This window comes from Sorex araneus, chromosome X, assembly GCF_027595985.1.
Source record: "Sorex araneus isolate mSorAra2 chromosome X, mSorAra2.pri, whole genome shotgun sequence".
In the NCBI taxonomy this organism is placed as follows: Eukaryota; Metazoa; Chordata; class Mammalia; order Eulipotyphla; family Soricidae; genus Sorex; species Sorex araneus.
This window is the reverse complement of record NC_073313.1, coordinates 224,390,174-224,413,513: the sequence shown is the minus strand read 5'-3', so window position 1 is coordinate 224,413,513 and position 23,340 is coordinate 224,390,174. Positions and strand designations below refer to the sequence as shown.

Below are 23,340 nucleotides of genomic sequence, written 5' to 3'. Positions count from 1 at the left end.
GATCATATCAATAGATGCAGAGAAAGCATTTGACAAGATCCAACATCCTTTCATGATGAAAACCCTCGCCAAAATGGGGTTTGGAGGAACTTTCCTCAAGATAGTCGAAGCCATCTATCACAAGCCTACGGCAAGCATTATCCTCAACGGGGAAAAACTAAGGGCCTTTCCTCTGAGATCAGGCACAAGACAAGGATGCCCACTCTCACCACTCCTCTTCAATATAGTACTGGAAGTACTTGTGATAGCTATTAGACAAGAAAAAGAGATTAAGGGCATCCAGATAGGAAGGGAAGAAATCAAACTCTCACTATTTGTAGACGACATGATACTATATCTAGAGAAGCCTAAAACCTCTACTAAGAAACTCTTAGAAACAATAGACATACAGTAAAGTTGCAGGCTACAAAATCAATACCCAAAAATCCATGGCCTTCATATATGCAAACAATGAGGCAGAGGAAAGGGACATGAAAAAAGCAATCCCATTCACAATCGTGCCCCAGAAAATCAGGTACCTCGGAATCAGCTTAACCAAGGAAGTAAAAGACCTTTACAAAGAAAACTACATAACGCTACTCCATGAAATCAAAGAGGACATGAGGAAATGGAAACATATACCCTGCTCGTGGATAGGGAGAATCAATGTTGTCAAAATGGCAATACTCCCTAAAGCATTATACAGAGTCAATGCGATCCCTATAAGTATACCCATGACATTCTTCAAAGAAATGGATCAAGCAATCCTAAAATTCATATGGAATAACAAACGTCCAAGGATAGCTAAAACAATTCTTGGGAAAAAGATGATGGGAGGCATCACCATCCCCAACCTCAAACTTTACTACAAAGCAGTAACAATTAAAACAGCATGGTACTGGAACAAAGGCAGAGCCGTAGACCAATGGAACAGGGTGGAATATCCCTACACACAACCCCAAATGTATGACCATCTAATCTTTGATAAGGGAGCAAGAGATGTGAAGTGGAGCAAGGAAAGCCTCTTTCACAAATGGTGCTGGCACAACTGGACAACCACATGCAAAAAAATGGGTTTAGACCTTGACCTGACACCATGCACAAAAGTCAGATCAAAATGGATTAAAGACCTCAACATTAGACCACAAACCATAAGGTACATTGAAGACAAGGTCGGCGAAACCCTCCACGATATTGAAGATAAAGGTATCTTCAAAGGTGACACGGAACTAAGCAATCTAGTAAAAACAGAGATCAACAAATGGGACTACATTAAACTAAAAAGCTTCTGCACCGCAAGAGATACAGTGACCAGAATACAAAGACTATCCACAGAATGGGAAAGGATATTTACACAATACCCATCAGATAAGGGGTTGATATCAATGGTATATAAAGCACTGGTTGAACTCTACAAGAAGAAAACATCCAACCCCATCAAAAAATGGGGCGAAGAAATGAACAGAAACTTTACCAAGGAAGAAATACGAATGGCCAAAAGGCACATGAAAAAGTGCTCTGCATCACTAATCATCAGAGAGATGCAGATCAAAACAACTTTGAGATACCACCTCACACCACAGAGACTAGCACACATCCAAAAGAACAAAAGCAACCGCTGTTGGAGAGGATGTGGGGAGAAAGGGACCCTTCTTCACTGCTGGTGGGAATGCCGACTGGTTCAGCCCTTCTGGAAAACAATTTGGACGACTCTCAAAAAATTAGATATTGAATTCCCATTTGACCCAGCAATACCACTGCTGGGAATATATCCCAGAGAGGCAAAAAAGTACAATCGAAACAACATCTGCACATGTATGTTCATCGCAGCACTGTTTACAATAGCCAGAATCTGGAAAAAACCCGAATGCCCCAGAACGGATGACTGGTTGAGGAAACTTTGGTACATCTATACAATGGAATACTATGCAGCTGTTAGAAAAAAGGAGGTCAAGAATTTTGTAGTCAAGTGGATGGGCATGAAAAGTTTCATGCTGAGTGAAATGAGTCAGAAAGAGAGAGACAGACATAGAAAGATTGCACTCATCTATGGTATATAGAATAACAGAGTGGGAGACTAACACCCAAGAACTGTAGAAATAAGTACCAGGAGGTTGACTCCATGGCTTCGAGGCTGGCCTCACGTTCTGGGGAAAGGTCAACTCAGAGAAGCGATCACCAACTACATTGTAGTCGAAGGCCATGTGGGGGAAGGGAGTTGCGGGCTGAATGAGGGCTAGAGACTGAGCACAGCGGCCACTCAACACCTTTATTGCAAACCACAACAGCTAATTAGAGAGAGAAAACAGAAGGGAATGCCTTGCCACAGTGGCAGGGTGGGGTGGGGGGGAGATGGGATTGGGGAGGGTGGGAGGGACACTGGGTTTACGGGTGGTGGAGAATGGGCACTGGTGAAGGGATGGGTTCCCAAACTTTGTATGAGGGAAGTATAAGCACAAAAGTGTATAAATCTGTAACTGTACCCTCACGGTGATTCTCTAATTAAAAATAAATAAATTAAAAAAAAAAAAAAAGAAAGAGGTACATACTTCCTTAATACCACAGTCATAACTAAAGTCCCAGTAGCTTTGATGCCATGTTTAGGATAATATAACAAGAGTCTGAAATAAATCGAACAAATCTGAGATAAAACCCTTACCAGAAAGGGAAATGCGCACTGAAAGTGGACTAGTGACCGAACATGATGGCCACTCAATACCCCTACTGCAGACCACAACACCCAAAAGGAGAGAGAGAGAGAACAAATTGGAATGCCCTCCCACAGAGGCGGGGTGGGGTGGGGGGATGGGATTGGGGGATGGGAGGGATACTGGGTTCATTGGTGGTGGTGGACACTGGTGGGCGGATGGGCTCCCGAACACTGCATGAGGGAAAAACAAGCACAAAATGTTTGAATCTGTAACTGTACCCTCACTGTGACTCACTAATTAAAAAATAAAAAAACAACAACCCGGTACCAGAAAAAATTCACATTATGCTTAATTTATCATATGTATACATACACACTCAGAAAGTTGAGAACCTCTATTCCATGCCAACATCCCAATTTCTCTATTTCCATCTCCGCTCACAGGCTTTTTTTCCTCCTTATTTGAAACTCCTTACTTGCGGGGGCAAGAAGGAGCACTAAGCATTTTTATAACAAGCTTGACAGCGTAGCAACTGAGCTATCGGTACTGTGAACTATCTTTGCCTGGGCCACACTCGGGCTTAAGCAAACAGGAAAATGACCCTTCTGAGGAGGGCGCTCACAACGGAGCTATCCAAAGCATTTGATGTGTGGAAATACCTAATGTAATTTGGATTCTTGGTCTGCAGGTTTTTCATCAGCGTGGCCACGGAGGCCTTGAACTGTGAGCCTGCTGTAGGCGGCCTCTTCAGGTTGATCTTGGCAGGATTCCCTTCGGGGAACAAAGACTTCACGAGGGTGTGGCTGGCCTTCCACATGGCTTGGGATAGGTCTCGGTAGAGGAGGTCATTGTTTTTGTCCACAAATCCTTCAACCTGATACAGCACCTAAGAGGAGCCAGCAGACGAGACGGTGGCTGACAAGATGCACACGCAAGTGTCAAAAAACGTTCAAAAATATTCCAAGGATATCTGTATTTTAGCCTCGCTTCTCCATCAGCAAATCCTCAACACATTAGTCACATTCGAATACTGAATTAGCCGCCAAATATAAATTCCATCTGTCTACATCCCGGAAAGGGTTCGGAATAAATCCCATTACCCTTCAGGATTTGCAAGAATAAACTCCAAAAATGTTATCATAACATTTTCAAAGATTTTTCGTTTTCTCTGGTGTTTGCGCATAGTTTTGAGGGTTTTACTTTTTATTTTCCTTAGCTCACCCATGCCAATTCTATATTTCATAGACACCTAAGTCAGCAGAGAAACTGACCAGAACGTATTTATCTATTTATCTTTCATTGGGGGCGGAGGTGATCAGGAGCTGCTCCTTGCTCTGTGCATGGGATCACGCCCACTGGGGATTTGGGGAACACGTGGTACCAGGGACCAGGCCTTCTACATGCAAAGAAAGCATGGATGTGCTCAGCCATCTGACTCATCTTTCCATACAGAAAACTGTCATTTAATAGTGTAGGTTAGTGAAAAGAAAGGGGAAAAAAAAAACCACTATGGTGTCCCAATATTTAATAAAAACCACAGCAGGCAATAGTCAGGGCTCAGGGCTACTTTTAGTGGAGCTCAACCCATGGTGCTCAGGGAGCACCAAGGCCATGCTCGGTGGTGCTAGGGGAAGAGTCCCTGTGGGGTTGGAGAACAAACTCGGGGCTTTGTGCATGTTCGAACACTCACCCTCCAACCTCTAGTATTTCAAAATAAATAATAAAACTGGTATTATATGCATTATTCTTTTCTAAATACATAGTATCTTTCTCAGTCCTTAATGACTCCTAATTTATACTGGAAAATCTCTATTACTGCTATTGATCTATTGACAGATTCCCCCGCCCCCCACCCTGGGTAGCTTAGAGATAGAAGGTAATTGAAAAAAATCATTTTTTGAACAAATTTCATAAAGCCCCTCGGTTTTCCTTTTTCCGCTCAGCAGCAATATGCATTTTATTCCACATCATGCCACTGACCATGAATTGATTCTACCATCTGGTGACTCGATTTACCCTTACAAGTGGGCACTTCTGAGAGCTCCCCTCCCCAAGGGAGGACCCAGCAGCCAGGCCGCGCGCTTCCGGCTCCCCTATACCTTGCCCGCGTAATGCTGAATCCTGAAGCAGCTGTGAGGCAGGGACGTGTCGTTGAGGAAGCGAGAGCACTTGCTCATCCTGCTCTCAAAGTGCTGGTGGGTGGCGCAGACCTGGTTCAGCTTTTCCAAGAAGGTCTCATCGGTGACCGTGCCTGGCCTCAGGCACTCCTCATCCAGCATGGCCAGGATCCCATTCGTGTTCTGAGAGAACGGAAATAAAAAGGTTTCCTTCCTTCCTTCCTCGATGCATTGTTTTGTGATTATTCCTAATTGCACCACCGAACACAATCAGCTTAAGTCACCAGAAAATTCCACCCAGTTTCCACAAAAAGCAGAGCATCAGGACAACAGAATAAGCCCCCGCAGTCCCTCCTCCTCTGAGGTGTCTCAGGTGTGTGTGCTGGGGTTGGAGGGAACCGGGTTAAGTCCAGATGGGCCTTTCTTCCCCTCCCATCTGCTTCCCCCAGAACGGGATTCATGGATCACCTCTGCCACTTCAACTGGTGGGGAACAAAAATTCATACTGTTAAGTGAAAAAGGCAAGTTAGAGCTCAAAGAAGAAACTGCTAAAAAAAAAGCCAAGAAACAAAGGTGACAAGTGTTTGTAATGTGACCAACAAGTCACAAATTACTGCTATTCAAGGTATAGCTTGAGAAAGAAATTGGTTTCAGATGTTGCCAAGTTGTTTCTGTTGTTCAAATGAAAGCTTATCATCTAAGAAAGATCATGACATGATCTAGAATGCAGCCTTTAATGGCCAATGCCATCAAGTTATGTTTCAAAAGTCTCTGTTTTGAATATAATTTATCCATATAGAATTTCCAAATATTTGGTTTTTTTTTTTTTTTTTTTTTTGCTTTTTGGGTCACACCTGCACAGGGGTCACTCCTGGCTCATGCACTCAGGAATTACTCCTGGCGGTGCTCGGGGGACCATATGGGATGCTGGGATTCGAACCCGGGTCGGCCGCGTGCAAGGCAAACGCCCTACCCGCTGTGCTATCACTCCAGCCCCAAATTTCCAAATATTTGGATGTTTAACACGAGAATATATTTTATGTGTATTTAGATTCCATGATCATATTCATTCTCTCGTCGTCGTCGTCGTTGTTGATCATATTCATTAAAAAAAAAGCAGGGGCTGGAGTGATAGCACAGCGGGTAGGGCATTTGCCTTGCACGTGGCCAACCCGGGTTTGATTCCCAGCATCCCATATGGTCCCCTGAGCACCACCAGGAGTAATTCCTGAGTGCAGAGCCAGGAATAACGCCTGTGCATCGAGAGGCCTGACTCAAAAAAAAAAAAAGAAAAAAAAAGCAGTGGGTCCAGTTAAAAAATTGTGAGTCTTCTACTGAACAAAATTAAGGTGACTGTTCCTTAAAGCACCCCCAGGGCCCCATGTCTCAATTCCAAAGATAACAATGCATTTCACGCACAAACAACCCCACCCATTTCCACCACGGCAAAGTCCCCTCCACCCCTTTCTTGTCCCTTCTCTACACAAGGCCCTGACATCCTCTGGCTTATATTTATTCATTCCACACAAACCTGAGGGAAGTGTGGACTCTTAGAAATCACATGGTTCACAAGAGCCCCAGAATAAACATTATTGTTGCTTCATGCTGGAAGGAAGTATTTCCTTTACTCAACCAGGCTCCTACATGAACATGAGTTTCTTCAATCATATAGACAAGGGGATTTCTGCCTGAGGTAATTTTCTTCAATTAAGTGTTTTACCATCATATGTGGGCCTTCCTCCTTTTAAAGGAACACAATTCTGCTTCTAAAGGGAAATCATTAAGGGCTATGCATTGTTTATGGTGGAAAACATGCTGGTCATGAATTCTGGATGTTACTTTGCAAAGTAAATGATTGGTCACCAAATTTACCAGAAAACTTTTCAGAAAAATCTGGTGGTGATTTTTCTAGACTTTAGACTAAAGTTCTTTTTTATTTTTTTTTGCTTTTTGGGTCACACCCGGTGATGCACAGGGGTTAATCCTGGCTCATGCACTCAGGAATTACCCCTGGCGGTGCTCAGGGGACCATATGGAATGCTGGGAATTGAACCCGGGTCGGCCACCTGCAAGGCAAATGCCCTACCCATTGTGCTATCGCTCCAGCCCCTAGACTAAAGTTCTGAATTGCTTAGGTGGAAATGCAATAGCCACATTCTAATGCCTGTTTAAAATTCTCAAAGCAAAGTGACTTTTTAAATTGGAAATAGTAATGACCTATTGTTTTTAATGTTGCATTTCATCAAAAGTTTCAGGACTATTTCTAAAAAGAAAGGGAAAATATATTCGCAGATTACAGTTATGTAAAGGATTTGTTAAGATGAATAGGGAGTGATTTCTGGACAGTTAGAGACTGCCTGCAATCTTGAAATCTAACACCCACCACTGACAGCTAAACAGACTGTAGGACAAGAGGTCCTGTATTGTTTCAAATTACTTTGTGATGACAAAAGCCAGAAGTGAGAAAACCTGAGCATAAAATAAGTCTCCACATTTTCACACAGAAATTAACCTTTACACGTCTGACTTAAATACAACAACAGACTACAGTGCACAAAAGAAAAATCTTGGATTCAGAAAGGTTACCATATAACCAGAATTTTTTCAGGTAGTAAGCATTAATCCACTCACATACAGGTACTTAGTCACCTGAACCATTTTGCCATCAGTGCCATTTACAGAGTCAAGGGTGCCATCTTTCTCCCTACACTTGTTCTTGGAATTAAGGCAAGGGCAACCCGCTCATTACCCTAATGAATTTGGCTCTGAAGGGCATCCCCTTATCATCCTTTGTCTTTATTTGAACACCATAGTTTGGTTGATTTTAATATTTTTTCCAGTTCTACTGAGATGTAACTGACCTTTACATTGTAAAGTTTAAGGTGTGTTTAATTTATTAATTTGACACACATGCCAAAAACAGTAATAACAAGTCTCACAATGGAGACGTTACTGGTGCCCGCTCAAGCAAATGGATAAACAACAGATGACAGTGTGACAGTGCGACGGTGCTGTATTTTGAAAAATGACTACTGCTACAATATTATTATTACTTAACATTCCCATCATGAAGGTTTAATTCCCTTTTTTGGGGGGGAGAATATTTATGATCTGATCTACTCCCTCACTGTTTTGAGATACAATCCGGTCTTACTGTATTCACCATGACAATACTCACCATGCTGCAGAATATTTATGATATACTCCCCTACTGTTTAAGATTCAGTCCAGTCTCATTATATTCATCATGACAATATTCACCGTGCTCCAGTACAGTAAATGCCAAGATCTGATTTTTCATATAACCAAATGTTTACACCCTTTGAACAACACCTTTCCTTTCCCCCAGCTCCCAGCAGCCACCATTTTACTTTAGTTTCGTGAGTTTGGTATTTTCTGATTCCATAAAGCAGTAATATATGATAGCTGTCTCTTCCTCTCTACCTTATTTTACCGAGCATAAAGCCCTCATGGTTTGTTCATGTTATCAGTGGCAGAACTTCCTTCTTCCTAATGCTGAATATTCCATTATAATATGTGTATGTACATTTGTTATATACGCTCATATACCTTATCTTCTTCATTTATCTGTAGAAACTTAGGTTGCTTCCATGCTTTGAATTGTGAACAATGTAGTAATAAACAAGGGAATACAGTTATCACCTCTCCCATATCCCAATTCCATTTTCTTCAGAAACATATCCATAAAGTATATTGCTGGATCATATGATTGTTCCACTTTTAATTTGAGGAACACCCACACTATTTTCCAAAGCAGCTGCAACAATTTTACTCCTACCAATAATGCACAAAGGGTTTCCTTTAGTATATCATATACTAAGAAATTCTTTAGAAAGTCATACTCAGTACTCACATTTTCTATGAGATCACAAATGATGGCATTATTGAAATACTCAATATGTGTCCATTCTATGTCCTGAAAAACAAGATAGAACAAATCAAATTCCACAGGAAGATGCCACAAAACCACTGCCTATAAGAGCATTTTGCTCCTTTAACCATACTTTACTTCCTTTCTGAACACTGTCTTTAGAAAAGCAGAACCATAAATACCATTTTCTAGTTCCCAAAACGTTCTTAGTGCAGCCGTGCACCCTCAACATGATCTGATTGAAATGTGCACCCTTGACCTGCTCTGAGATTGTCTCCCATTCCACTCTCCCATCTGTGGCAATTTCCCATGCACTTCCCTGGCCTGGAGCCAAACATTTACTCAACAAGCCCTTGGGTCAATATTACTTTGTGTATATTTACAATGTTTATAAGGAAATAAGCCAGAACTTGATCCCAAGAATCTAGGGCCTAGATTTTTCTGTTCTTAATTTGCAATCACAAGGAAAAAAAATTAATTTTAGTCAGTCCCATGCTGTGGAGCAGTTAACTCTTTCAGCGTAAAAAAAGTCAAGCGTTAAGTCAAAGTTGTTCAAACATAATGATTCACAAAAACCTATCTGCTGAATCTACGGCCTGCTACAAAGCCAAATCTGCACTGCCAAATGCAACCCTTCGGCATCTGCTCACCCTCCTGCCCATAAGTGTAAACACTGCTTTTTCTTCTCAGAGGGAGAAATTTCATTCATACAGCAAGTGAGGAATCTTTCTATATACTCTTAGAAGTGTTTTAGACAAACTGTTTTAAGTAACAGATCAAAGTCTGGGCATTCTCTTTATGATGAGAAGACAGGAAGAGAATGAATCTGGCTTTTAGGATGTTTATGTTACCAAAAGGTGCTAGACAAGTGTAAAACGTTTCTAAAACAGATGAGGCATTTATGATTTAGCTTTTAAGTGAATGGATTATTTTCCTAAGCCGCTGGGGATAACAGTCAAAATTAGAAAAACCTACAATGAGAACTAGAGAATATAATGTCCTTCAGGAGATAAAGTGACACTATAGAAAAATAAAGAAAATTATTTAAGGTTTAACTCTGAAAAGATTAAAATAAATGGAAAGCACAAAAATTACAGATATAATGATATAATTTAAATTATTTCTGAGATAAGAGTGAAAACCAAGTGTGTTTTAGAATTAAGGTTGAAAGGACTATGTAAACTTTACTTTTGACTATTTTAAAATTATAGTAGGTGAGATAATTCATACAGAACACCAGAAAAATGTCTGACAATAGTAAGCACTCAATAAATATTACCTAGTTTCATTAGAAAATTTTAGAAAATCAACACTTTTTAACATTAAATAAAGCCTCAGATCAAATTTATATAAAACACAATGTTTGGTGTATATAGTTCTCTTGCATTTTGGGAAAGCAAAGTATCGTAACCACCAGCACATTTAGCCCCGCAAATTCCCTTCAACAGTTTAGCAGTCAAAATCTCTCATGGTTGCTGATACCATTTCTACAGCTTTGCCCTCACCAGAGCAATATGGAAATAGAATTATCTAGAATGTACGTAGCCTTTTGAGCACAATGTTTTTTAGTTAGCATAAAGCACCTAAGAGTCATCCGTGTTACTGGAGTTTGCTCCATTTTATTTCCTCATATGGAAAAGACCATTGTGATATCATCATATATGCTGATATCACAAACCATTATAAGAATAATTTTTAAGAAGTGTCAACTGTACCTCTCGTATATACTCTTCCTGTTCTTCTTTAAGTGTAAGTTCAATGAAGATTTGTTGCAGCTTTTCATTACAATAGTTAATAATGAACTGCTCAAAGCTGTTGTCCTATGAAAAAAATAAAAATAAATCTTATACTCTGTATCCATGACATGCCAACATCTCAATATACAAAAACATCACACATTGGCTTGTGGATTTAACTGTGCCCCAGCACATGGCTCCTGGGACAGAGGCTTGCACATCACATGGGCACTTCAGGAATGACGTATGAAGCAAAGGAACAAACAAAGTGTCGAAGTATACGCAAGGGATGCAGTATTGGAAAGATGAAGACTTTCAGTTGACAAAGAAGTACCCCACATCTGAAAACAAAATTTTTAAATACTTTTACCTTGAAGGCCAAGAAACTATAACAGTGATATTCATACAATCTGTCAATAAAGTCCTTATTCCATTCTAAAGCTGATACTCTATAGCTGCGTAGTATTCCACTGTGTATATATACCACATCTTCATGATCTACTGATCTATTGTTGGACACCTGGGCTGATTCCAAATTTTAGTTATGGTACTGAATGCTACAATGGATAATGGTGTGCATATGTTCTTTTGAATAACTTTTTCTGTCTTGGGGATAGATACCCAAAAGTGGAATTGCTGGATCATATGGCGGCTCAGTTTTAAGCTTACTGAGAAGCCTCCATACTGTTTCCCACTGGGGTTGAACCAGACAACAGTCCCACCAAGAGCAGGTGAGAGTTCCTTTTTCACCACAGCACCACTAACACAGATTGCTCCCATTATTTTTGATCTGTGTCATTCTCACCAGTGTGAAATGATATCTCACTGTTATCTTGATATGGATTTCCCTGATAATAAGTGATGATGAGCATATTTTCATGTGCCTTTAATAACCAAACTTAAAAAGTGCCTGTCAAGATGGCAGGCTAGAGAGAAGGCAGTTAGGATAGAGAAGGAACCATTAAGTCAATGATGGTTGCAGGGGTTGCTCGGGATGGGAGATGTGTGATGAAAGTAGACAAAGGACCAAACATGATGGCCTCTCAGTATCTGTATTTCAAACCATAATACCCCAAAGAAGAGAGAGTAAGAAAAAAATTGTCATAGAGGCAGGGGTTAGGGTAAAGGTGAGGGTGGCAGGAGGGATACTGGGGACATTGGTAGTGGAAAATGTACGCCAAGAAGGGATGGGTGTCCTATCATTTTATGACTGAAACTCAACCATGAAAGCTTTCTAACTGTATGTCACAAAATTGTGAGTAGATTAAATAAAAGGAAAAGAATGGCAGGCTGGGGCTTGGGTCAGGAGGTAGGAGAGAGAAACTGGGAACACTGGTGGAGAGAAGCTGGCACTGGTGCTGTGATCAGTGATGAGAATGTTGTATATAAAAACCCAACTATGAATAACCTTGTAACGGTGCTTTAATGAAATAAATTTTGAAAAACAAGAAACAAAAATATATTGAAGTTTTTTAAAAAATGAAAAATGAAAGTCTGAGATTTCTCATCTAACTACGGATTCCTTTCTCACCTAGGCCCAATCCCACATTCTGACTTTTATACACTAGCCCTTTAGAAAATTATGCTGGGCTGGAGAAATCATACATACAGGGGCTAAGGTGCTTGCCTTGCATGCTGCCAACCCCAATTCAACCCCCCAGCACCTCATATGATTGCCTAAATACTGCCAGGAGTAAGCCCTGAGCGGGGCCAGTTCTTAAAAATAAAAGAAAAACAGATTTAACAAATGCTATCTATGCATATTTGGGTACACATAAGATTAGTTTCTGATTTATCTGTCTCATTAAGATTGCATTCTTAAGGGGCCGGAGCGATAGCACAGCGGGTAGGGCGTTTGCCTTGCACGCGGCCGACCCGGGTTCGATCCCCGGCATCCCATATGGTCCCCCAAGCACCGCCAGGAGTAATTCCTGAGTGCAAAGCCAGGAGTAACCCCTGAGCATCGTTGGGTGTGACCCAAAAAGCAAAAAAAAAAAAAAAAAAAAGATTGCATTCTTAAGATTCTTAAGGGCAACAGTTGGCTATGTGTACTTCAATAAAGTACATCCAAACCTTGCACAGGACCTTATATCTAGCAAGTGTGTAGTCAATAAATGCATTTGATTGAAGAATGAGAGTGAATGAATGAGGGCATAAGATGGGGACTTCAGAGACTCAACACATCAAAATATCCCTAGCTAAGGAACAATCTGTCCTCTCATAAGGTTCACACATTTACCTGTCATCATTCTCAGGGATTTCACCTTCACATCAGTTTTTTCCTATTAACTCTGATGGAAAAGAGTCATGCCCACACCAGTTGCGAACAATTCACAAGACCCAACATACTGCTGCACATAGCAAAGACACAAAATGCATGTCTGCCATGTAAACACACTTCACCAACAAACTACACCATCCAGGAAGAGGCAGATCGGGTAACCAAATGCTATTTTCACCTCTATCCCCACCTTCCCACACCCTCTGCAAAGAGACACAGGGGTGCTGGGAGTGAGGAACAGTATGACACCATCACTGAAAACCTTACTGACTCATCACCGTCCCACTGAAGGGAGGTACAAAGGTCTATGTACAATGGCGGAAATGAAATTTGCCACTTCCTATGAATACAAGCAACTGATCTTCTAGCTCTCCAGAAATGATGAAAGCAAAAGTGTCAAGTACTTTTAAAGTTCATCTATCAAAAGAAACTGCAGTCCACTGAAGACAAATCTTGAAATATTTACAATGATAAATCTGACAATATTTTTGTTCCCCAGAAGTTAGCTCAGCATGCTGTAATTGTGGGTGATAAGTCACTAATTTGAGGAAAATTTTAATTCTCAGCCACAAATGACAGAGATATTCTAATGCTGACCTTTTAATGTTAAAACAGAGTCAAGGATTAAAAAGTTGTTTTAAAATTCTTGATCCCTAATGATTTTTTCCAACAGGCACACTTTAGTATTAATCTTTGTACAAAAATCATCTGAGACATAAAAGGGATTTCCTCCTAGGACTCATTTTCCATAAAATTTTAAAAATAATGTGTTCCAATCCTCAGAGCTTAACAAAAACTGAAGTCAATCGGTACACATGCCTTATAGTACTAGTATGGGCATAAGGCCACTTCATATATGAATGTCAGGTTTTCCTGATCTGGTAAAATATTTCCTCATTCAATACCATTACCACAAAAAGAAAACATAAGTAAAGTTAAATTTTAATGGCTTATATGCAAAGATCTTTGGGCTTTTTCAGTTTTTGATCTTTAAGAATACAAATTCATAGAATAAATATCTCCTATTATTTATCAAGTTTATGCCCAATGAGCTATTTTAACAAAACTATGCTGAATCTTTAAATGACAATTAAAGAAGAGGTAGAAGGGGAGAGAAAATGGCATCCTTAGGCCCATTCTGTGGACAGTGTGTAGTATATTTCTTGAACAAGACTATGAAATACACAACAAGCAGATTAGAAATGAGAGGCAAAGCTTCACACTTAAAGCATAATGGATGGAGTCAAGTTAACGTTCCTTACAATTATAAGAAGGAGGAAAAAGCACTCCTGAATTCTGTACTTCACATAGTTAATCAAAGACCATTTACTGTGAAATTCACACAGCTGGAGAAGCTATTAACACAGGAGCATGCAACAGAGTGCCACTGCAAACAGTTCATACTTACTGCATTCTGGTGCAAAAGGGGACAGATTACATAAAATGCAGTCAGTACATCATTGGCAATAAACTTCTAAAAGGAAATACTCATTCAGAGTTACTCATTGGTGCAGATGACAGATCTTAACATTCAAGCCCTATTTTTTATTGGCTTAAAACTTGAAATCACGATGCAGATCTGATCAATTAAAAGAAGACCACCATTGGAGCTGGAGCGATAGCACAGAGGGTAGGGCGTTTGCCTTGCATGCGGCCGACCCGGGTTCTATTCCCAGCATCCCATATGGTCCCCTGAACACTACCAGGGGTAATTCCTGAGTGCAGAGCCAGGAGTAAAGCCTGTGCATCGCCAGGTGTGACCCAAAAAGCAAAAAAAAAAAAAAAAAAAAGACGACCACCATTCCTAGATGTGGTGTGTGAATTGGGGTTCTGTCAAGAGCTACATGTGATAATACAAGTAAGATTTAGTTTAAGTAATGAAACACAAAATTTCTTGAAGTCCAAACACATTAGGAAAAATAGGTGTGTGAAATAGGCTTTCGGGGGGCCATTATAGTGACAGTTGGAATGTCAGCAAAAGAATGAAGAAATCCTCCTTTAGTCCATACAAAAACACTTCCCCTTAAGTCACAGCAACCCACCTTGTCAACCCCCCAAATACAAGGTGACAGAGGGGCTGGAGAGATGGTACAGTGGGTGGGGGCCTTGTATGCAGTAGACTCAGATTTGCTCCCCGGGCACCATCATGGTTCCCTGACCCTCACCAGAAGTGATCCCTGAGTGCAGAGCCAGGAGTACACCCTGAGCACCCCAGTTGTGGCCAAATCCCTCTGTTCTCTCCAAAAGAAAAAAAAATGACAGAAGCCAACTACTTTTCCCGTATGATATGTGAACATCAATGAAAAGCACACCCCACGGATTCCAAAACATGCCACAATTCACCAAGGTGATTATTACTAAGGAAAAGAAATGTAGCCACATTTCTTTTGATCTAAGCTTCACTCACTGTCAAGTTTTGAGGGAAATGAGTCTTCCAAAATCATGAAAAATAACTTGCAGAAATTTATAAATTGCAAAAATTAAAAACAACCTGGGATGCACCGATACAACTGCAATGGACAGCGTTTCAAAGCAGTGCCGCATCTCTGCACTGATTAAACATGAGCAGGTTTTCCCCTGGGTCCCTCTCCCCTTCATAAAATATGCAAACTGAGTGTAGGAACCATCAGAGGAAGATAAAGATCCAGAAAAAAACTTGGTATTTGGACAAATGTATTAGGTTTGATAAGAAGGGTAGGGGTGGCCTGCAAACCCTGAGTCGAACATTCTCCCATGCTTTGATCTCATGACTCAGTCTCCAAAGGAGGAAGTAAGAAAAGGCTCCCAAGAAATGATTCATCCCCTCTTCACTTTTCTATCCATGCTCCATGTATGGGTTTATTTTCTCCAGTGTCTAACCCAGTTCTTCAACCTCTTTTAGTCTGTGGATCAGCACCTATCCTTCATAGCACCCCACCAACAGTTATAACCTAGGTGGTAGACCCATGGTTTTCAACCTTTCTACAGCTGCAGATGAGCACTGGTCTATGGAACAGTGGTTGGAAGTCATTGTTCTATGTGGGATAATGGAGTAGGGACCCTGAAACACTGGAAGGAATTGGTGTAGCAGCTTTGCCAATAGGAAATAACTTTAGTAGTACTGCCGACTATGATACCTCAATAAAAAAATTACTGAAAGAATACTGGTTTAATTCACATTTATCAATGAAGACTGAGCAATAAAACTATAAACTTTCAAGAACATCTTCAAACCAGTATATCCAGCGCATATCATTGGGATGAAAACATGAAATACAATTTTCCATGATACGATTCTCTTGAAAGAAGCTTAAAATTACTCCATGCCAGAGGACTGCTCTAGAGAGCACAGGCAAACAAGGCTTCTAGGCTCCATACAGTTCTACAGTGCATTTATTGTGGGTAGCAGTAGGCACTTACTCCACAATGAAGAATACGCCAAAATTTACAACTTGTGTTTCTTCAGAATTCTCGAGTTTGAGTCCATCCTTTCAACAAACATGTGAAATAAAATCATACCCCAACAGTGCTCATTCCTAAGTATCAATCATGAGCTTTCCACCAGAAAGATCTTGAAAGATATGCAGCATTACACAGTCCCTTGACACAGTCTCTTTGTGACCCCTCCCATCCAGGTATAAAATACCACCTGCTACTGTCTGTATCTTCCAAAGCAATAAAAGAGGTTAATGATAATGCCTACTTTTTAAGAGAGACATTTATATCTTTGGGATATCGCTCTTTAAGAGCAATAAATATTGAAAGGAAGATGGTAAAATAAAGGGGGCACTGTCACTTCCATCTTTATGTTCGTAGTTAACGTTTGCAGGTGGATACCGTATGTAGGAAAACAGTGAGGTGGTTAAAATAGAAAGACCACAGTTTATTAAAATAAAAAGTACTAGAGCAAGGGAGATAATTCAATGGGCTATAATGCATACAGGAGAACCAGGTTTGACTGCCAGCATCGCAAATACCCCAAATACTGTTAGGAGTGCCCCCTGCCAAGTACTGTTGCCTATTTTATTGGAGTTCCCTAATGGTTTAACACTTTCAATTGAAGTCTAACACTGTATATAATAGCTGGGGGTGGGGTTGCTGTAAGCAGCACACACAGAGTCTTGCATCATAAATAAAAGTTATACTTATTTAGGGCTGGAGTGATAGCACAGTGGGTAGGGTATTTGCCTTGCACGTGGCCGGCCTGGGTTTGATTCCTCCATTCCTCTCAGAGAGCCTGGCAAGCTACCGAGAGTATCCCACCCGAATGGCAGAGCCTGTCAAGCTACCATTAAATACATGGAGTACCATCCAAATACATGGAGTATTTGATATGCCAAAAACAGTAACAAGTCTTGCAATGGAGATGTTACTGGTGCCCGCTCGAGCAAATCAATGAGCAATGGGATGACAGTGAAAGTCATATTTATTTAAAATCTATAAGGCTTTCAGTGCAGGGTCACTGTTTTAAAATGTACTGTCAATCCTAGCAAGCATGTACTTGAAGGCTTCAGAGCTATCTCCACTATAGTGCTCTCTCCATAGAAAAACATCGTGCACTTAACCTGTAAAACAACCTGTTTTTACAAAGTTATAATGTCAAAAATTGGGAACAGATGACAAACTGCTTTATTTTCAGATATTAAAAGTCTTCAGATGAGAAAAACATTAAATATGATATTTTTGACATTCACACAATTGCAGGGATGGTTAAAGTTTTACAGAAACTTCCTTTAAATATATAACATTCTTCTTTGAGATAAGCACTCAAAAATATGGTACGCAGGAAAAATATTACAGTACAAGGCACTGCTTATTTTTTCAAAATCTGTTTTTAAGCTATAGCAAGAATAATTATGTACATAATATTATGAACTATTTTAATCTTTCCATTTGCATTCTAAAATCTATTTTAAACTGCACCCTTTCTCTTCAACTCTAAAGCTTTGTAACCCATAAAAACAAAATTCAAAAGCTTAAAACAGAATGTTTGCATGTAACCACAATCAGTTTTATTTTAAAAACATTTTAGACAACAAATCATAATGAAAAGACTTACCAGGCTACATTAACTCTTGCCGAGCTATTAGATGGCTTAATTTGGGACAACCACTACATCAAGCCCAGCACACCTCTAGGAGAGATGGGTGACTTCCAGAGTGGTTCAGAAGGGCAAGATGAATAAACTTGCTCAAGCAAATAAAAAATGGAATGTTCACTGTAGCCCTGGTTTGGCTTTCAAGACATTCAGCATTAGACATTCCCACTAAGCTGCCTATCAATTTTAATTGCTATCTGATGAATAATAAGATGAATCAATTCAAATCGTAAGTTCTGAAGCTTTTTTCTTTCGTTGCCTTTGTGTCACACCCACTAGTGCTCAGGGCCATATCTTAAGGTATAAGAATATCCAAACTCAGTTCTGTAATGGATAGGGTGTCTGGATAAAAATTCTTCATCCTTGTGAAACAGAACTCATGCTCTTCCAAGATACGTAGCTGAATTTTTATCCTCTAAAAATTTCAATTCACTTCACCTTACTTGTCATATCAGTGCCCACTAATCTGTTTTCTAAACACACATCATATCATATGCACTAGCAGGACAGGTCTGTTTACCAGCCAGTCCAGGAACATTCTGCAAATTCATATGCCATCATCCCATGGTTGAATGCACTGGCTTCCCTCTTCCTTTTAGAGACAGACTAAAGTGAAAGAAAGGTTTCTAGCAAGTTGGCTGAAGAATGTTTTCATGGGAATGATGACAGGGTCGCAAAGCACATTTAGAAACAGTGAGTAAAAACCATTCTGAACCTTTACCATACAATTTTTTAAAAAGATACTTCGGGCATTCTAAAAGGCAGAACCCACAATCCTTTAATTGCCCTGAGGAACAATGCCAGAATTGTCTCTACAGTCTATCACTTGAGTCTCCATACATTTTTCGTTGTCTGAACAGTATCACAGAAATTTCCATTTCTTCACTGATGTGAAATCTGAATATTCCTTCTTACATGTCATACTTTGGCCCTTTGGACCTCAGCTTGTTGTGGGACTTTTAAAATCCTTAAATTTCTAGTGTTCCGTGCTATGGACTCATGGATGTTTCCACTCCTGAGTTTAAATGCTGATGAAATTTCAGGAAAATATACTCTGTCATCTGGGGAGTGTATATAAATAACATTTTAGTTCTGCCTCGAAAAGCATGTAAAAGTTCAAAACCAAATCTTCATCCTGCTTTCCCCCAACTAAATTTATTTATTTATTTATTTATATTTTAATTATTTTTGCTTTTTTGCTTTTTGGGTCACACCCAACGATGCTCAGGGGTTACTCCTGGCTTTGCACTCAGGAATTACTCCTGGCGGTGTTTGGGGGACCATATGGGATGCCGGGGATCGAACCCGGGTCGGCCGTGTACAAGGCAAACGCCCTACCCGCTGTGCTATCGCTCCGGCCCCTAAATTTATTTATAAGAAATAAAAAGCAGACTATTAAAAAAGATTAAGATTCTGGAAGATCAATCTGAGGCAGTTAGGAGAGGAAGATGAAGAGAAACATTACTTATGAGAAACATATCTTAATGTTCTCACGAAACTATAAAAAGAAAACAAATCAAAATTAAACTGTTAACTCATTCACTTAAAATGAGTTTATGGGCCTCCAAAGATTGGCTATGGCTATGATGTGTTGGAGTGTGCTGTGAGTGAAGTTTCTGTTTAAAAAAGTTAAAAAAAAGTCACCTAATTGTTTTGGGGTCTATTATACATACACAGGTGAGGTGTAGGGGGAACAAACCATCCACGAGGCTCAATATTTACCAGGGGCATTTCATGCAGAAGCCAAGCAGCGAGAGCAGCACTTATGCTTGAAACTGAGTTCCCTCTGCAGACTCCTGTCTGCTCCCGTAGTCTCACCACTCACTGCACACTGCAATCACCTGGGGCTGTGAAAATACTGTTGCCAAGGACTACGGGTGCAACACCAGTGGTAAAGCACATTCCGCGCACATGTGAGGTCCTAAGTTCAACCCTCCAATATAAATAAGTAGAATATTTTAAGTAGAATATTTTAAAATAGTAAAAATTAAAATAACACGGTGGCTGCCAGGGCCCCACACCTGGAGACTTGCTTTACAGGTCTGGGGTACAGTCTGGACTTCTAAGTTTTCAAAAGTAAGGCTAGGTTGAGAAGTATTAAGTAATTCCTTTGAACAAAGAAAAAACATTTAGAAAAACAATGCAGGCATTTTTTGCTTTTTGGGTCATACCCAGTGGCGATGCACAGGGGTTACTCTGGGCTCTGCACTCAGGAATTACTCCTGGCTGGCAGTGCCCAGGGGACCATATGGGATGCTGGGAATTGAAGCCGAGTCGGCTGCCTGCAAGGCAAATGCCCTACTCACTGTGCTCCAGCCCCAATGCAGGCATTTTTAGACAATCCAGTAACAATGTTGAGGTAAGGGGCTGGAGTGATAGTACTCCTAATACTGACCAGACTTGGAGTGATGACAGTGGTGCAAAAACAGGAAGTGTAAGAGACTGAGCACACTGGGTTATTTTTCTAATTTTTGGATAAGAACTCGGTGCATTTAGGAAATGGAAAATGTCCTTCAGCACAGTGTTTCTCAATCGAGGGGCAATAAGGTTGCTGGGACCCCAAGATGCTCCAGAGTAGTCACAGATAAAAATGGCCTAAATCAGAGGCCATGACACGAGACGAAGCAGCCAACCAGGAGAAAACAATGTCAAAAGGGGCTATGACGGAAAAAGACTGAATAACAGTGCATGCTTTAGCAGGTCTTTTATTACTAGGAATACTGAAAGGGTTAAGCTCTGGCCTACCACTTAGTGGTCATAAAACCTTGGGGAATTACTGGACTTTCAGTCTCACTTGCTCTTCTGTAAAACAGGAATAATAGTAACTAGCTCACACAGGGGGTTATTGTAAAGATGGAGTAATTACATATGAAGCACTTACCATAATGCTTGCCTAGTTAGCCCTTAATTATTATTTAACACTAGCTATTTAATATGGAATACAATCAAGCAGGAGGAGAAACTATCACAAAACCGAATAAGAAAATAGTATTTATGGTTAAAAAAAAGTTAGCTGCAAGGAATGTCTGATTGTATTTCCATGATTCTGTAAATCTGGTCATTTAGACCACATAAATTCTTTGGGTAGTTATTTTGGGCAGGACTTCATTATTTAAAAAATTTCATACATCTTTATTTGTGGGGTAGAATCAAGGAAAAAGGAAACTGATCTATGCATTATCTTCCTGAACCAACTAAAATATCATTCATAAACGTAAGAAGAATGTTTGAAAAGGTCCTCATAGCAGCTTCTAAATGTCAAAGCTAGTCTCAGGGTAAACAAGAGATTCTCAAATAAGTACAGGATGTTTGAATACTGTAATGAGCATAGGGTCTTTAAAATATCATTATGAGTGTCAGCAGAAATTAGTTCACCCTCTACTGCAGAACCATGTTTTAAGATCCCAGCTGGATGGGATCTTAAAACCAGTCCAGATCGTGGCGCCACGATGATTTCCAAGCATGCTCAAGCAATTCTCCCCAAGTCTCACAGAGATGAGAACATTGGTCTGGCAGACTGTGACCCTCATTTGGCTATTCTATTCTTGGCTTCTGTCCAAAGCATCATCCTGCCTCAGTTTCCAAGCAATCTATCACTGAAAAAAGGGCTACAGGAATAATGTCCATACATAAACCTTGTAAGAAATTTCATGGTAAGAGCTTTGAATTTTTTATTTCAAAAATCAAGTACTGCTCTTAAGAAATTATTCTAAAATAGTGCTAACTCTAAAATGCTCACTCTCCCAGTAATGATGCGCACTCGCATCACCACATCTGTACACAGGTTATAGTTTCAAAATTTTGTTCCAAATTAACAAAAGTAACACGAAACACAGAAAAAGACTTACCTCAAAAATCTCAAAGCCATAAATGTCCAAAACACCCATGACCTTCTTTCTCACTTTTGTTTGTGCCTTTAAAAAAAAGTCCCAAATTAATGAGCTAATTTCGGCATGTAATGTAATACTAAAAATCATAGAACACAAATATATCTAGGTTAACTGTACTCATAACCAAGAGAATGACTCTAAGTTGGGTGTTTTTTAACATGTGAGATGGGATACTGGGATAGATTATTTTAGTGATAGATGGAAATGTAAAAAGGCATTAGAGGAACTTAATTATAAAAAAGATGACTGAATCTTAGCATAGCAAGAACCATTCAATACTATCTAGTCCATTACTCTCATTTTATTGAAGCTAAAGACATCAAGTGACCTATTCAGTCAAGGGTCTACAACTAGAGGGTGAGCCACAATCAAGACCTGGGATGCTGATTCTCAGAGTAACCTTGCAAAGACTATGCACAGGTGAGATTTCATAGAATAAACACAGCCAAACAAAACAGACAGACAGAACTAACAGACTTCAGTCCTCCACAAGGTAAATTCTTCTTCAGTCACTCTTTGCAGATGTGGTCATCTCTCTTCTGAATAGAATATTGAACTCACTTAGAGTTTGCTTTCTAAATGCCATTGATTACAACGATTAGGTTACAGAGATTCAGTACCTTGATGCTTTCATTGATCCGATTCACCAACCATGAAAACAAGCGGCTATAGAGGTTTTTAGCCAGAGCATCACGGGCATAGTAAGCCTAATAAAAACAAAACAGAAATTCAACAGCCGTAATTATTATTACACACTTTTAAATGCTATTTTAAAATATATTTAGGATTGTTCTATTTCAAATTTCTTTTCAGAGTTAGTTTTTATTATACTCTCGATGAACAGTCAAGCTATTAAAAGAATTAGGCAAGTTCTTTCAACCCAGTTATACCTTTTAGCCTCCCAGGAAACTAATTCTAAAATTCACCACATAAGATGTCTCATAAGATGTATGATGCTATCATATATGTATATAAGATATAAGACCATATTCTTTAACAGAGAAAAACCAGAAGCAATAACAGCCCAACCTGAGGGGAAGAATTAAAGTAAAATAAGAAAATACCCACTAAAAGAGAAGCAACATGGTCGTTGGTGAATAATCATTGATAAAATTAGATGATAAAAAATATTTTCATTACGTGAAAATTTAAAAGTATCCTTAATGTCTTTAAAACTGTCTCTAATACTACTAGCTTTGAACTCCTACACATAGAAAAAGAAATGTACAAGATATACATGAAAAAAACTTAACCTTTCAATTTGTAATCATCAACAATGAAAACCGCAGTATCGCGCTGCTGGGTGATACACTGTGATGAACATAAAACCCTTTCAATTGCTAACTTATTTGAAAGTTACTGAGAGCTACCTGAAAGGGAAGTGGCTGAAGCACAGAAATCTCTAGAAGGCTGGAGGATGCAAAAAGAGTTTAGTGGCAAAGGTGTGGCTCGAAAAAACAATGGGGAAAAAAAAAGGCATGAAGAATCCACAGGCTGAAGCAAGTTGGTGGGGAGGAGAATATCAGGAACCTTCTCCATCTGCACAGGTGCCAGGCACGTAGTGCCAATATGAAACAAGGAGACTGGCACTAGAGGTCCCAGAAAACCTGGACAGGGTGCTGGCAGCTGCAGAGAAGAAAGTTAGGAGCGGATCTACTGTGAACACTCTGGCTGCATCTGCGGCTTCTAAGCAAAAGGTTGAGTATCACCTTTAAGC

The 23,340-nt window shown here is 39.9% G+C and overlaps 1 protein-coding gene across 4 annotated transcripts in view; it reads right to left on the bottom strand.

Annotated features, from left to right (window-relative positions):
- The window catches only part of MYO1B (myosin IB), a 194,660-nt gene that overhangs the window by 37,707 nt on the left and 133,613 nt on the right, over positions 1-23,340 (bottom strand). For all 4 annotated transcript variants that reach the window (XM_055122358.1, XM_055122357.1, XM_055122359.1 and 1 more), the window contains exons 12-17: positions 22,244-22,330; positions 21,582-21,647; positions 10,355-10,459; positions 8,622-8,684; positions 4,730-4,930; positions 3,290-3,516 (exon numbers count right to left, since the gene is read on the bottom strand). In XM_055122358.1, coding sequence (XP_054978333.1) covers positions 3,290-3,516; positions 4,730-4,930; positions 8,622-8,684; positions 10,355-10,459; positions 21,582-21,647; positions 22,244-22,330 — 749 coding nt within the window. The remainder of the gene's footprint in view (positions 1-3,289; positions 3,517-4,729; positions 4,931-8,621; positions 8,685-10,354; positions 10,460-21,581; positions 21,648-22,243; positions 22,331-23,340) is intronic.